Source organism: Sander lucioperca, chromosome 22, assembly GCF_008315115.2.
Source record: "Sander lucioperca isolate FBNREF2018 chromosome 22, SLUC_FBN_1.2, whole genome shotgun sequence".
NCBI lineage: Eukaryota > Metazoa > Chordata > Actinopteri > Perciformes > Percidae > Sander > Sander lucioperca.
Window position 1 is genome coordinate 22,716,152 of NC_050194.1, and position 17,170 is coordinate 22,733,321.

At 39.8% G+C, this 17,170-nt stretch overlaps 1 protein-coding gene across 4 annotated transcripts in view; it reads left to right on the top strand.

The window, feature by feature from the left end:
* Positions 1–15,609, top strand: part of etv4 (ETS variant transcription factor 4) — a 33,549-nt gene extending 17,940 nt beyond the window's left edge. For 2 of the 4 annotated variants that reach the window (XM_031314850.2, XM_031314851.2), the window contains 8 exons: positions 4,746–4,875; positions 5,544–5,726; positions 6,034–6,452; positions 10,367–10,435; positions 11,158–11,205; positions 12,258–12,430; positions 14,547–14,648; positions 15,101–15,609. In XM_031314850.2, the coding sequence (XP_031170710.1) occupies positions 4,746–4,875; positions 5,544–5,726; positions 6,034–6,452; positions 10,367–10,435; positions 11,158–11,205; positions 12,258–12,430; positions 14,547–14,648; positions 15,101–15,328 (1,352 nt within the window). In that variant the 3' untranslated portion in view covers positions 15,329–15,609. Of the gene's footprint in view, positions 1–2,706; positions 2,826–4,745; positions 4,876–5,543; positions 5,727–6,033; positions 6,453–10,366; positions 10,436–11,157; positions 11,206–12,257; positions 12,431–14,546; positions 14,649–15,100 lie in introns of those variants that run through there. The other 2 variants (XM_031314853.2, XM_031314854.1) reach the window with 2 other exon arrangements.
* Positions 15,610–17,170: the final 1,561 nt, after the last annotated feature.

The window sequence follows — 17,170 nt, forward strand, 5'->3', positions numbered from 1 at the left end:
ACTTGGACATGTCGCACATAAACATCCAATGTAAGACTCTCCAGATCCACTGCTGTCTTCATATTGGATTTCCCTACACAAGAGCCTTTATTTGGTAGGAAATACTCTGTCTAAAATAAGATAGGGGGGTTCATAGTGAGGTCTTGTCACACTGCTTGAAACGGCTAATTCACAAGTGATATTAAAATGTTTTGACTGCTATACACAAGAGTTTAATTCCCTGGTTTTGTCTCTTTTAGGGCTGCAGCTATCGATTATTTTAGTAATTGAGTATTCTACCGATTATTCCATCGATTAATCGGTTAAGAAATACTTTTGTTTTATTGAAGAGCAATAATATACAATAGTTTGGTTTAATTTCCATATATAGGCCTATATGTAAATATTAGTTATACTCAACCTATTTTCATTTATATATTTGATTACAATGTCACACAGCTCTGTTACACTTATGCTAGTAGATCGTTGATCCGCTGTTTCTCCGTGAAGGGAGAGAGAGAGAGTGAGAGAAAATGGTGCGCAACAGTCAGCTGTTTTTCCGAAGGGATAGTCAACAAGTCGGCTCTTTACATCAAATTGTGGTCACCACTACGTATTTTCTTTGATTGTTTTTGGTAGTTGTTGTGTTTGGTGTAGTTTCATCGTCCGTACGACTCTGTGATTTACTTTTGTCGGGTCTTCATGGCATGTGTCGCAAGCAGCGTCAGCCCGGTGTGCGACAGTAATAATCCTCTGTGCGGGAACACCGTCAGCGATACAACGTTGGTAACATTAATTAAACGAAGCTTCGAGGCAAATCATTTTGCATCGAGGATTTTTAGTAATCGAATTAGTCGAGTTACTCAAGGAATCGTTTCAGCCCTAGTCTCTTTCAATACCATCTAGGTTCTTACAAAAAGTGTCAACATTTTCAAAGTACAGAAATCAAATTTGTAATATTGTAATCTTATTGTATCACCACCACCATTATTTATGTGCGAACTGCTGTTCTAGTTCATCTCTCCGTTAGCTCCATTTGTGATTTCTAGGAATCCAACAGTGTTTCCCAACTTGTTCACACTACCGCCGTATGGCTCAGCTGAGGGGCCCATTGTGTAGAGAAGAGTATGTGTGTGTGTGTGCGGGGGGCTGCCATCCCTGCGATTTGTTTGTGGTGGATGTCTGTTGAATGAGCCCCCACCTATGTAATGATCCCTCTACTTCCTAAAGCACTCAACCATGACCATCACCTTTCACCCTGCATCCTCCCCCTCTAAGAGCCAACATTTACATATGTAAAAGTCCATCTCCACCCTGCCTTAAGCTGTGGGTCATCGCTATACGTAGCGCTCATAATAGGGAGTGAATGGGAGACGGAAAAGAATACCTCAAAATAAGGAAGGAGGTGATAAGACAAGTTTGGAGTGAGGAAGAAGCCTTTGACCTTATCAGTTTAGGAGGTGCTGGGAATCTGCCACGCTCCGCCCAATGCTGAAGGAGAAAGTACAGACATTCATCTACAGGAGCGTGCATGCCCAGGCCCACGCATAAGTACTTACATATACCTTTCTGCGTTATCTCAAAATTGTCTGTTTTAAAAGACAACAGTTATTGTGTACTGTGTCTGTCTTTTCACTTCCAAACACTTGCGGTCCTTCACACTCTGTGCTTAAGCTTATGAACCAACCCTCCCTGACACGGTGTAGAAAATAACCTATGAAATATGAGGATCTCTGTGAAAGGGTGATGTAACATTTAACAAAGGAGTTAGAGGAGGTCATATTGCCCCAAATAAATGCAGGAAGGGATGGGAACCTGAAGAACATAACTCTCCCTGGATCCGTTTACAAGACTGCCACCACCTTATAAACTTTAGCAGGGAGATTTACTGTGAAATGCCAGATAGTTTGTAGATAGTTTTTTTATTTTTTTTATTTAAGGTCTATTCTTTGAACAGAAAGTCTCCTGACTTTTATCTAGCGTTACCATCAGGTACGTTTTATTTGTTAAACTTTGTTTATGACCCAATGCTTGCAATGACAGTCCCATCAGCCTCAGCTGTACTACAGTGAACATGGTTAACTTTATAGTTGGTAAACATCAGCATGTAAGAATCGTCATTGGGGACATATTAGCATGCCGACAGCCTCAAAGAGCTGCTAGCATGGCTGTAGAATCCCAAGTTTTTTCAGATTTGTTTATTAATCAAAATCATAAGGCATTTCAGAAGTATGTTGACTTGAGTTATTTTATTTTCTCTTTAGTTCCTACTAATTCCTACTGCTGAATCGGAACATCAACCATCTCTATCTAATTGGAAACGCAAGCGATGCAACAGACAGCAATTACAATCACAGACAAATACACAAACACAAAAAGCTGTCTGATGCTCATTTACCAAATTAATTAATAATCCAGAAAGGTCACACACAAATAGCTCAAACACACATACACAGACCCCTCAACACACAGCCGACGCTGTTCCCAGTAAGGACTGTTTGAAATGGAACATCCTCATAAACCGAGAGCCACATCAAGGGAAATATTTCTGCCAATCGCATTAGTGGCTCTACTTGGCTGCACCATGAGTGTACACTCTCTGAGGACTGTTTGCAGTTCATGACCATGGTAGAGAAAGGGGGGGAATGTCAATAGACGAACACACTCGTATTATTAAAGCGGCAGTCATGTGCCACCCTCTGTGTACTAGCAGACGAGCTGTCGGAGACTTAGAGGAGGCTGGAATCCCATCGCGTCTGTCTGGGAAATCTGGGTAAATGCTCTCTAATCCTGTTGATCCTCCGCTAAAGCCAACACTTCCTCACCTGCTTGCCTGCCATGGGAGAGTGAGTACAGACTAGAAATAGGAATGTTATGATGAGGAGTAGTGCTGTTTTGATAGTTAGACTCAGTTTATCATTTTAATGCATGTTCGAAGTGAAAGACGTACCATAAGGATCTTTAAATTTAAAAACCTTTTTTAGCACACAACATTATGTAGGTGTTCATGAATGATAACCCACCTAAGCTGTTTGATCACTACTTGCTCACTCTCATTTTGGATACCAATTTAAAAAAAACAACAACAAAAAACTAGGGCTGCAGCTAACAATTATTTTCCATATCACTTTTCATTTTTTATTTTTTTGATTAGTCAATTAAATGTTGAGTCTATAAATGATCAGAAAATTCTAAAAAATGCAGAGCAAAACATCCCAGAACCCCAAGTGACGTCTTGTATTTGCTTGTTTTGTCCGACTAACCGACCGTTACAATTATTTAAACAATACATCTTTGCATTCGAGAAGCAGGAACCAGTTGACAGTGCATTTTTACCTTTTTATAAATTACTTAAACGATTAATAGATTGTCAAAATTTAATTTAACTTTTTGTTGATCCACTCATCAAGTCAGAACTAAATGAAACTCTTTCAAATATTAACGTTTAAATCCTGAGCATGACAGCAGATCCTCAAGGCTGTTTGTAGTTTATGTCACTTTTTGTTCACTCCATTTTTCCTCCTTTTTCTTCCTTTGTCTTTTCACTTTCTATCTCTAGCCTTAGTGAAGTAGTCGTCTCTGGCCTTATTTAGTCAGCCAGACATTTCTCCTCCTTTTTTGTGAATGAACGACCGTATGTAATTACCTGGGCTGAGCTTTCAGTGTGGCCTGCTCCGTCAGCTCCACACCCACTGCACACACACACACACACACACACACACACACACTTAGATACACATTTAAGCATACACACACACACACATTCACAAGCATGCACATGGATACAGACTAGCCGAGATTACTAATACACACACAAATGCACACATACACACACACACACACACACACACACACACATAAATACAGGCCTCCCCAGCTGGAAGTGCACAGCTGCTGCTGTTTACCCTGTCGGGACCAGAAAAACATCCTGTACAGTTCTCTGGGTGAAAACCTCCCCTCACATAATAAACACAAGCCCTCGGCACAGTTTGAAGCTCCACTTTGGGTGGTTTTTGTGGCCATCAAGGCAAAGGTCCCCTCCAGCAGTCCAGCTTGATAGACAGTTTGGTGTGCTGGAGATTGAATGGATGCCTTTGGGGAACAATTAAATTGCAGAAATGTTGCTTAATATTTTGGACTTTGAGGGTATACGTGGCATTATCAGGTTATCCCTGTTACCCTCTTTACTCAAAGGCGAATAGCAAAGCTTACAAGCGATGGCCAACATCTGGATACCAATAGGAAAGAATGCAGAGACACATAATTAGTTTATGCTGTTCTAACAGAGGTGTGACATTTGCTTTTATCAATCCATAGACATCTCTCTGGCCCGTAGAGTTGTTTAGCTTTAAGCTTGACTTTGACAGAGGAAGTTTTGGCTGCTGTTGTGTCTGGAAGAGTGAAGAAAAGTGGGCGAGGACACTTTGAGCTTCCAAATGACTGCTGGAATGCGGTCGTGTGTGAGCGTGTGTGTGTGTGTGTGTGTGTGTTTTTGCGTGCCTGTTCTCCACAGTGTGTATGTAAGTGTGTGTTTATACGTGTCTGCTGCCCTGTGTCTGCTGCCCTGTGTTTTGCAGCCGACCGTCTCTTAAGCATTTTGGCTGGCACGTAAAAGAGATTCCTGTGCAGACAGAAGTATTTGCTTTTGTATTTGAGCTTAACGACAGTAGTATCGGGGCAGGGCTGTATGAGGAAAAGAATATACATAGCCCGCTGTGTGTGTGCAAACCCTCATCTCTGTTTTTTCTGTTTACTGTCTCATGTAGCGGTGGCATTTCACAGCCCTCCAGTCACTATCAAGAAGGAACCGCAGAGCCCGGGATCCGACCCCAGCCAGTCCTGTAGCCATAAGCAGAGCTTCAGCTACCCCAGTGGAGAGCAGTGCCTTTATGCCAGGTACCTCAAGGTTCTCCTCATTGAAATGCTTAAGTACACATTGATTGTAGTGTGTTGTCCCTAAACCGTTTGTGTTTCAAAGGGCCTGTGCACCCAAATTACAAAAAAAATAAACATTTTCTACCTCTAGTGATAGCTCTAAGAACAAACTTGCATGGGGAATCATACTTTGAATTACTATTTTTCTTCACATCAGGTGTTGGTTTCCCATATTTTTTCTCAGTTTTTGTTTCTAGATAAGAGCAAAGAATAGGCTTGTCATATCCTCCTTAAATGTTGTCTCTACCAGGCTTCCTTTTAAGCTTTTTCAGCTCTTATTTGGAACATTTTTCAAATTGTATTTTTATAGGCTGGTTTATTGTCTCTGTGCATATTTACTGACATCCTTTGTTACCAATGGCAGAACAAATGAAACAATTGCTTTATTTTAGCATTTCTAATAATACAACCCTTATCCATGTTCAATGACCGAGCACTGGTCAGCTGTCATGCATAAGTCAGCACAGCTAAACACTGACCACATACTATTGACTGCCAAATCCCCACCAAAGAACCATTATCTCTGTTTGTTGTATTGACCCTCTCCATTTGTAACATGTACAACCCTGCTGTAACATGCACATTTATGCATGTATGCATGTCTTCATGGGTGTGTTCATGTATTTCAGTGCCTATGAGCAGAAAAGGGCTGCAGGAGGAGCCAAGAGCTCCTGCCCAGGGACCCCCATGTCTCCTATGCAGCAGCATTACTCCCCGAAACCTGCCACGGCCGGACGGCCCGACGCTGGCTACATGAACCCTGCTGCCACCTCCCAGCCGCTGCCCAGCAACAGTTACCCCATCAACGCCAGGTGACACACCACCACCTAAGTCTTGGCAACAGCAGTGATTGACATTTTACCACATGCATGATATTTTATCATTACTTTTAAAGAAATCATATTATTAACTAGAGCAGGAAGTGTAAATAGTGGACATTGTTGATATTTTAACTGTAGACATTGTGGTTATATGCTTATATTACACGTACAGTTTTTTTATTTTCAAGTTTAAAATCTGTATTATTCCGATCACAAAAACACAAGGACACTGTTTTGCATATTGCATTGACTAACATAACTGAGATTGTGAAATGAGCTGCTCTATCTCATTTCTCAGCTCCAGGTATCAGGGCCCTTCAGGAGACCCCATGTGCCCCCAGTTCCCACCACCAGGCCAGGCCTTTCAGCGCATGCCATCTGCCCCAGCGGGACATTGCAGCAGTGGAGCTGGTGGAGGCGGGGGTGGTGGGCCAGGGGGCGGGGGTGGTGGCGGCGGCGGGGGTGGGGGTGGAGGTTATCATCGGCAGCACTCCGACCCCTGCATGCCCTACCTTCAGCAGAGCTTTAAGCAAGAATACCTAGACCCGTTGTATGAGCGGGCGGCTCACATGGCAGGGCCTGGCCACGGGAGCGGACCGGGACACGGGCACGGACCTCACCCTCATCCCCACCCACATCCACACCCACACCCACACAGGTTCCCACCAGCCCACATGATGGTTAAGCAGGAGCCCACAGACTACACCTACGAACCTGGTGAGTGATAGACTCATTTCACTACAGTTTATTTATTATGGTGAAATCAGAAGTGCAAATGCTCATCAGGCTCCAAGTCCCAAGATAACCGGTTGAAGGTTGAAATCTCTAATTTTCCAAACAGTCAAAAACCCCAAAGACATTTTTAAACAATTATTATTTAAAACAGAAAAGCTAATTAATAAAGCAAATTCTCCCTTTTTTATGGGCTAGAACCAGCAAATGTTCAGCTTTAATTTAATTAACCAAAACTGCCAAACAATTAATCCATTAGCAACAATTAGTTTTCTGTAGATCGAAAAATTGATTTATCAACTAATTGTTTCAGCACTATAGGGGGGATATTCAATTAACTTGCAAGGTTACTGAGGGTCTAGTACTACAGAAAAGTAAACCTCATTGGAACGTTGTGTATTATAGAGAGGAAGAGAGAAGTGTGTTCATAGATCAAAGGTAAGAGTGTGGCATATACATTATGTACCTGTGAACCGAATGTAGAATTTTGACAGTGGTTGAGATTATTTATAAGAATTACTGGCAATCTGCCTCAAAAAAGTCCCTTTTTAAAGACAAACCTTCCCCTGTGTGCAAAGCTAACTCAAGAACAAAATGTCCAAAAGGCAAAACAACTTTTTTCACTGTATCTAGACTCCTACACGACTCCCTCCCTGCCTCCAAAACTCCTCCTTTCAAGTCTCTGACACTTTTGCGAAGAAAGGGGAAAAAAGTATTTTTTTTTTCTGCTGCAGCTCCCTCCTTCCTTATCCCTCTCTCCCTCCCTCCTCCCCCCCCACTGCTCTCTCTGTAAGCGAGAGAGGCAGAGGAATTTCATTGAGAAAATGGAGGGCACTGGAAAGACTAGAGTCCCTGGTGGAGTGCTCCAGGGTCTCAGGTTGCACCAGCGGCTTCCTTTTTCTGCAGGCAGATGAACTCATAATGGAAAAATGAGCGTGGCCGCAGTAACCCGAACCTCTCACTGGCTGGGCTTTGGGAGAGGGTGAGCGGAGGGAGTAATTGGGGTGATGGTGGGTACAGGGTGGGGTAGCCAGCGCAGGCGCTTTAACACTCACATATCACTCATCATACATGATGTCCTCATTCACCTGTATTTAAGCTGCTATAGACTTGGAGCAGAAAAGCTATTGTTGAAATTCCCAAAAGTCCCACATGCACATTAGTGGATGGCTACAAAGCATGCCTTCCAGCGCTGAAACCAGCATACTTAATGCATAATAAAAACCAAAAGGAAAAGCGACCTAATTCGTTTCTCTCACTATGTTTTCATACTTGCACTTTTGATAGGGGGACAAAGAATCGCACAACCTTGAGATAGTACAAAAGGATGTTTTTTTGTGGATAACTGCTGGGAGGAGGAGAAAGTTGAATTAGGTGGAGTTTCCTCATAAGTGTCTCTAAAATGAGTTTGACCAACTGCAGAGGCTGATCAGACATAAAAGATCAGAGTTTATCATTCATTCGTAAACAGTTACACAATAAACCACACTTTTCATGAGATAATACAGGGGGACAGGAGCCTAAAATCTGGAGATAATGTCAAATTAATTCTGTCTAAAGAGAAGGCCAACACATTTCACTCTTATCCTTCCTTAAAGACGGAATGAGTAGGATTTGTCTGTATCATTTTTTTTTAAACACAACATTCAAAGTTGGCCCCTCCTCTCCAGCTCAATGAGGGTTACAGTGCTTGCCAGCGGGTAAAAGACAACCCCAGATTCACTCTCGTTTTGGAACAAGATTTGTCGGCCTTGCTATATTTGCGGTTTTTTCAGCACTGTGTCCATTTTTGTAGCTTCCTCTTGGATGCATGCTTTCAATCTGGCACCTGGTTGCTACGTTTTTATAGAGGTTGACGTCCTGAACACAGCAAAATAAGAAAGAACAGAGTCTCTACAGAGACAGACACTGCCACACATTTCTAGTGGGTCATAAGTGATGATTGAGAGGGATTTTTTTTTTGGTACAACTCTATATATAGTTTTTTTTTAAAAGAAAAACTTTAGTCATTGTGCCTTTTTAATGATTACCACTAGGTCTTTCATTTATAGTTTATAGAATTGTGTGTATGAGTGCTGTAAGTGGAAGGCATAAATAAAAACAATTTGTTAAAAGGGATTAGTCATGAGATTCCAGGTATACTTTAACAGTGTAATTAAAAACAATAGTATAAACAGGAGACCTAATGCGCCACCATTTAAACGGAGTAATGTAAATTTAGATGGCAGAAACAGTAAAAAATATTGTTTTCTTTCAGGCAGGTAATTAGATATTTTGTTTTTAAAAGAGCTTTTGAATAAATGCATCCTGTAAACAAAACATTAATATGGTTCCTAAAGACAAATGCCTTCAATTGTTGTTTATTTGCTGTTGATTTATAACAATAATATATTTGTTTATTTAATTGAAAGAGAACCTGTCCCAAACTGTAAAATCATGGGCATGTAATGGAAGAATGGCACTGAAGCATACAAATGAGTTGTATTAAAATAGCATGTAAAGACAACACCAGTGTTTTTGTTTGATGTGTACAATATGAACAATGAAAGCCAAATACCACAAGTATTACAAGTCTACAGTTAAAAGCAGGCTTTGAGAATGAAACTAGTTTCACATACAAATTGGTATCAGTTAATCACTGCTATTGTGTCGCATGAAAGACACAAAATGGTCATGCCACTCAGTACACAATTAACCCCGATGCTCTCACACCCAATCGACCGATCACTCCCTGCTGGGAGCCTGCCTTTGCTCGCAGACATATTATTTACAGTATGATCGAGTGCTGCTGCACCAGAATGGAGGGTTTGATTTTCCCCAGTGGCATCTTATCACAGTCACAGTGCTGCAGCTGCATTCCCCATGAGTGAGTCACGTCCAGAGCCAGAGGCATAGAGCTGCACCTTTTCTGTTTTTATGCTCTTGATCTTCTCGTTCATACAGTTGACAGACAGCATGAAAACGCATATAGAATAATCAGTGTTACACCTGTATTTTTTATGCACAGACAAAGTAAAAGATACAAACACACACAAAGGTTAGCAGAGCAGTCACAGGATATGGAGCACACAACTCTTGGCAATACTCCTCCCTTATAAGAACTCATAACATAAATGTGTTCCAACTTGCAGAGAGTTTTGCTTAAAGGTTTATGAGGAGGAATATAAAATCTATTTCGGTGAATGCATCCATTTGAGTCAGTCAATAGTGCCCAGATAAAGTGCAGTCAGACACTGTATACTGTACTGCTTTTCTGGTCTGGTGAAGGTGCTTGCTCATGGCCTAAAAATACCACCAGAGACAAGAGAAGTGATATGATGAATGCAGCATTTGTCCTTGCAATGCTCGGGGTGATCACACAAAATATCCATGTAATACACCCACTTTCTCAAGCTCGTATTGGCTAAGTAAGCAGTAAGTTTGGGTTTTTATTCACTGAAATTGTCAAGCAAATCAACTTTAATCAGTGGTTGATAAAATGCTGTTTTTTTCCCCCCCATAAAAATCCAATTATCTGTTTCTGGGCAAATTGGAATACAGTTTCTTCAGAGAATGGATGGACATTTATCCTATCATCTTTCATTGTGTTAAACCAGTCTGGCTCACCAGATGTACATTCCCGGGGATACAGCCTGACACGCCGGATGTCCCTCCCCGTTCGCTATCTATTTTGCAATGGCACCGTTGCTGCATCCGCCCTGGATGGTTGTGATTGGTTTAAATAAATACAAACGAGCCAAAGGCGTTTTTTTTTCCCTATCCCAGAATAGATAAGCAGTGAAGCCAGACCATACTCCAGCGCAGACACAGCACTTGAGTATGGTCTGGCAATGCGAGACTACTGTTAAACCAATAAAATAAACACAAATTTGACCTTTAGCTATTGATTTCTGTTACAGATGTGCCTGGATGTCCCTCTATGTATCACCACAGTGAGGGCTACCCAAACCCCCAGCACAGCAACGAAGGTAACCTGACTTTTGCTGTGATAACCTTCACATTTTGCTGTTTTTTTAGACACCTCTGCCAAATTAGTTAGTTGTTCTTCAATAGAAGGAATCCTAGTGATGTCAATATTTTAATTGCATGTATCCAATCTCCCCTCCAATGCATTATCTACATTGAGCCTTTGCTGGTTGGTGCTCTGCGGTCATTGGCTAACCGGCGTAGAGTGTCCGTATTTCTATTGGCTAACCAGTGGTGTGTCTATGTTTCCATTGGCAAAAAGCGCTCGCCTCACCCCTGCCTCAAGAATCCCTGAATAAACATAACTCCTGGAAAAAGCACAGTATTTCCCCAGCAAAAAAGGGGGAAAAAACAACTTCCCTTCAGTCACATTGTTTGTTGGACCATTTTTGGTAATTCAAATTCCTTTTCATCAATTATGTTATGCTAAGGGCCCAAAAGATGTCACAATAAGTTCACTGGCCCTGAAAATGGGAACAAAGATCCAAGTCTCTTTCAAATGTTTCCAATATGAAATCCTCTCCCTGTCACTGAAGTGCTCTCGGTTTTTTTTTTTGTAAAAGTAGAGTACACACTTATTGACCTAACTATGATCATGTGTGAATAGATCCTTGTATTTTGTTGGGATGGTATTGAAATCTTGGCACAGATCCCAAATGAACAACCTATTTGTGCTAAGAGCAAGGCCCCTTGAAACTAAAACAATTCTCCCTTTTTCTCCTAGGCTATTTGTTTGAAAACGACTCCCGTGTGGTTCCAGAGAAGTTCGAAGGTGAGCCTGCTGTACCCATAATCCCTCTGCATTCACTCACAATTTCATTTGTACGCTGCAGTCCACTTGGCGAGGGTTTAGTTGGATGATAGCAGGTATTGGAGAGAAACTCTATATACCTGACTATCGTCTTATGTCGACTTCAAGTATCCCTGTGTAATAGGTACATTGGTCTTTGTGTACGTAGACGCTTAATTAGTGGGTTTGGTTTCCCCACACACACGATGTAGGGCTCCTCCGTCACAGTGAGGAGAGAGACACGCAGTTTCCCATGCTGTTGTTGGTGATTGACACTAAAGGAGATTGAGTGGGCAGCCTGAGGGTGTCAGCACTGGTTGAACCAGTGAAGTGTGCAACTTCTCTGAGAGACGACTGCAGTAACTTAGCTGAGCTTCTCCTGTTCCCACACTTGTGTACAACATATCCAGTAACCAGTAAACAACCAAGAACTAATCAGTGTCCATTTACCTACATACTGCTTCACCCAGTATTAGTAATCATTTATTGTTTTGCATGGTCTTGCTTTTAAATATCTATGTGCTTTGTATTTTCATTCTTTTTTTTCTCTCAGTGCCCTAAAAATGTTCCTATTTCCATCTCAACTAAACACACTGCTGCCCTTTTTAGTGGTCAGTGTGATAAGCCGTAGTTAATAAGCATTTGGTTCAGTTTATGTCAGTATGCAAACATGAAACATTAAGATTAGATGACCTACAGTAATAATGTACTGGCCCCACTAGAATTCAGAGATTTCCCAGCTATTTAGCTGGTTAACATTTCCTTGTTTGTACATGTAATATAGACCCATTTAGACCATTTAATTTCATGATTGAATCTCACAATCTGATGCAGATTAATGTGCCGAGAAATGCCTGGAATTATCTTGGCTGGGAGTAAACTACAACTGAAGCTACAAAGACATTTTAGTTGCATCATAAGCTGGTCAGATTCAATAACTCCTGGTCCATTTGTAATACAAAGAAAACATTTTGACATGTGTGATCATAGCCCATAAACACACTGACCTCCAGTCTCTTCTCTCCTCATTCCAGGTGAGGTGAAGCAGGAGGGGGGTGGTGTTTTTCGCGAGGGCACACCTTACCAGCGCCGTGGCTCCTTGCAGCTCTGGCAGTTCCTGGTGGCCTTGCTGGACGACCCGGGCAATGCCCACTTCATCGCCTGGACCGGCCGCGGCATGGAGTTCAAACTCATTGAACCTGAAGAGGTATGCCTGAGTCATTTTTCTTTTAATCAAAAAGTTGTTGTTATTTCTTTTTGAGACAACATTAATGGGGAAATTGTGTCCAAACGGCAGTAGTCTTACAAAATTCCACTGATTAGTTACAGTATTTTAACCCTTGTGTTGTCTTCCTGTAGACCGTGAACTTGTTGTCCTTCCGGGTCAAAATTGCAAATGAACTTTTTTTGGCTCTTTTTCCAACGTTTTTTGGCTCTTTTTCCAACGTTTTTTGGCGCTTTTTGAAACATTTTTTTTTCACTTTTTCGACGCTTTTTTAAATACATGGTCAATAAACGTAATTTAAATGACATAATACCTTTTTTTGTTTTTGTTTAAAAAAACAGAAATTGTGGATTATTTTGACTGATAGTTAAGATCATAGGATGTTGAGTGGATCACAGTTTATTTCAAATGCTATAAAATTGAAAAAAAAGAAAAATAAAAAAAAACACCCACAATTCAATGAAAGTAATCATTAATTTTACCTGCCAAGAATGTTACATGGCTTCCATACAACGTAAATCCACGCATTCATGTTGTTTTTGGGGCAATTTGGTTCAAAGAAACCCATAATTCTGATATAAAAATGGGTCAAATTTGACCCAAGGAAAACACAAGGGTTAAACACTTTGAATTTATATTTTTAGATAGAAGTTGGAACCTTTTTATTTGACTTCAATACAGTTTAAGTTTTTGTTTTGTGGTAAGCATCTATCAGCTATTATTGATGCAGAATTTTATGCATTTGCATCAGGTTTTGGTGGTGTGAATCCAAACAAAAAAGGAAGGTATGCTTATCGCAAAATATGATTTTGTTGGTCAGTATTGTCCACCAGTATAAGGGCATCTCTAGGGTCACTGGCCCTTAACTTCTTTCTATTAAATCTGTGGTAGAATTATCATAGTAATTGTTTGAATTTAAGAGATACGGTTTAAAATGCATCAGCACTATTTTTTAGTTTGTATTACTGTATCGCCTTCCTCACAGATAGAGAAGTGTTGATAGAGATCACAATGTTAATATAAGGACAGCACAGGAGTTATTCTCGGAATGAATTTATGTTAGCGATTAGAAGTGAGATTTGGCCACTTTCCTCACAGGTCTATTCTCTGATCCATCTTCCATTAGTTCCCCATTCATTATTCAACACATGAAACACTGGATTGATAAATGAAGGACAAGCACTATCAAAGAATCATCCAACACCCCGTTCTCTCTCACCTCCTCACATTTCTTTAGTCAAGACATTTCTGCGATGTTTAAGTCTGCAATTTAATTGGACAGCATCGATTTAGGTGGGTCCTAATACGGATGGGTCTACTGTGTTTTTCCATTATCTTTTTACTGTACATTAAAAATGAATGGGGTAAGAGTTTTACAAGAGCAATTAGGGCTAAGAGCACACTCAGAGATCAAACAGTACTGCTGTCTGGATGGCCGCTGTGGTATACAACCTGTCTCTTCCTGAGTCATGAGTCGCAGTGTCTCTCCCCTCCCCCAGCTTTACACTTTCTACCTCTATCTCAAATGTTTGTCAACATTAAGATCATTCACTGTTAATAATAATTTGATTTACTCCCCCTTTGCCTGTGTGGGGTTGTGAGACACTAATTTTCTATCAGTTAGTGGTCCCTCGTCAGTTCAATTTTGGGTTGGGAGTGTATTTCATGGCCTGCCTCTGACAACCAGCCATGACTCTTATTTCACTGTGAAAACCGTAGGACTCTGGTTGCATTCAAGTGGTAATGGGTTACATAAAAAGGAAGTGAATCCACATGTGGGGACTCGCCCTAGAGCAGAGAGGACATTGGTTTGCCACCGAGGACTCCTAGTGGTCACAGTATGAAAATACACACAAGTGTGTCTAATTTTGATTTGGGGAATAAGAAATTCAAGAAAATAAAATGCTGACACAAACTATTCTCTTCTGTTGACCTGTCATTTGATAAAGGCTTTATTCTTTAGGCCTTCAAAAGCATGCAAATAACCAGTCGCCTTTAGATAAACCTCACCAAAGCTGAACTAAGCCAGAAGTGTAACCACAGCCATTTCCTTTTCTTCCATCTTCTCCCCTTCTCATTCTCCCTTCCTTCTGCTCAGGTTGCCAGGCTGTGGGGCATGCAGAAGAACCGTCCAGCCATGAACTATGACAAGCTCAGTCGCTCTCTGCGCTATTACTATGAGAAGGGAATCATGCAGAAGGTACAAAACGCACACCCCTTTTTTATTTCAAATTTGTCATTTAAAATGTGTCTTTATTTATTTAGATGATTTAGTATTCAAACCTTAGCAGCATTGTCTTGAAATATGTAATATTTGCTAAAGTGTATCTTATGTATGTATGCTTTATAAATCACTAGTATGTGAATAGTATAGTATGTCAATAAAAATGTCAAACTCACAGTATAGTATGTCGAAGAAAGTCATAGTATGTCGAAGAAGTCATAGTATAGTATGTTGAAAAAAGTCATATCGAAAAAGTCATGGTATAGAAAGTCAAAATGCTGTCACAAAAACTTTGAAGACTGTACACCTAGGGTAAAAAAAGGGTTGAATGTGTATCTGCATGACTCAAGCTCTCTCTCTCTCTCTCTCTCTCTCTCTCTCTCTCTCTCTCTCTCTCTCTCTCTCTCTCTCTCTCTCTCTCTCTCTAGGTGGCCGGGGAGCGCTATGTTTACAAGTTTGTGTGTGAGCCTGAGGCCCTCATCTCCCTGGCCTTCCCCGACAATCAGCGGCCCAGCCTGAAGGCTGAGTTTGAGCGCTACGTTAACGAGGAGGACACAGTGCCCCTGTCCCACCTGGATGAGGGTGTGCCCTACGCCACAGAACAAGCCCCCCAAAACATGGGCCCCCAGCCCTATTCCAAAGGCTACATGTACTAAAGCCAGCCCCCACCCTACCTCCTTTCTTCCACCTTCAGAAATCTTCCTGTTGTACCAACCATCATCATACACACCCTGAAACCCCATGCACCTCTTGCACATGCCCACCCCATTCACTTGTATATAAGGCTATGGTGTTTTTGTTTTAAATTAATCTCATTAGGGATTTGATTTTGTTTTGTTTTTAAGAGCTGCATTCCTCTCACATCTGAGGCCTATTCAATCCATAAACATGAATGGTTGGAGAGATTGCTTAATAAATACCCATAATAATATCCTAACTGAAGTCCAGACTATTCTTTCCTGTGTGTTATGAGATACATGTGGGTATTCTTTAACTTTTCCCCCATTTTATGAGCGATAAGGATTATGGTAAGCAAAAACAAACTGACCATATTAATTATGTGATTCATCTGCTCAGGCTGTTTATAGGAACAGTTCATCATTTCAGGAAATGTTCTTATTGTCGAAAAAAGTCATAGAATAGTATGTCGAAAAAAGTCAAATTATAGTCTGTCGAAAAAAGTCATATGGTATGTTGAAAAACGTCATAAAAAAGCCATAGTATAGTATGTCGAAAAAAGTCATAGTATAGTATGTCGAAAAAAGTAATATAGTATGTCAAAATAATTCATAGTATAGCATGTCGAAAAGTCATAAAAATGTCATAGTATAGAATGTCGAAAAAAGTCATAGTATAGTATGTCGAATTAAAGTCATGAAAAAGTCAAATGTCGAAAAAAATCATAGTATACTGTGCCAAGAATTCATAGAATAGTATGTCGAAAAAAGTCAAATTATAGTCTGTCGAAAAAAGTAATGGTATTGTATGTCGAAAAAAGTCATATGGTATGTTGAAAAACGTCATAAAAAAGCCATAGTATAGCATGTCGAAAAAAGTCATAGTATAGTATGTCGAAAAAAGTCAAAAAAGTCATAGTATAGTATGTTGAATTAAAGTCATAAAAAAGTCATAATATAGTATGTTGAAAAAAGTCATAAAAAATTCATAGTATGTTGAGTACGTCATAGTACGTCATAGTATAGTATGTCGAAAAAACGTCATAGTATAGTATGTCGGAAATTTTGAAAAAAAAAGTGTCTGTCAGAACTTTAATAAGAAATTAAAACAGAACTCACATTGAACAGGGAAACTTTTATTAATGTACATTTGTTACACATCATTGCTTAAAGATGTCATAAAAAAGTCATAGTATAGTATGTCGAAAAACGTCATAAAAAATTCATAGCATAGTATGCCGAAAAAAACTCATAGTATAGTATGTCGAAAAAAGTCATAAAAAAGTCAGTATAATATGTCAAAAAAAGTAATAAAAAAGTAATATTATAGTATGTCAAAATAATTCATAGTATAGCATGTCGAAAAGTCATAAAAAATTCATAGTATAGTATGTCGAAAAAAGTCTTAGTATTGTATGTCTGAAAAAAAAGTCATAAAAAGTCATAGTATAGTATGTCGAAAAAAGTCATAGTATAGCATGTCAAAAAGTCATAAAAAACTCATAGTATAGAATGTCAAAAAAAGTCAAAAAAGTCATAGTATAGTATGTCGAAAAAAGTCATAGTATAGTATGTCGAATTAAAGTCATGAAAAAGTCATAGTATGTCGAAAAAAGTCAAATAAGTCATAGTATACTGTGCCGAAAAAAGTCATAAAGAATTCATAGTATAGTATGTCGAAAAAAGTCATAGTATAGTATGTCGAATTAAAGTCATGAAAAAGTCATAGTACAGTATGTTGAATTAAAGTCATAAAAAATTCATAGTATAGTATGTCGAAAAAAGTAATAAAAAGTCATAGTATAGTATGTCGAATTAAAG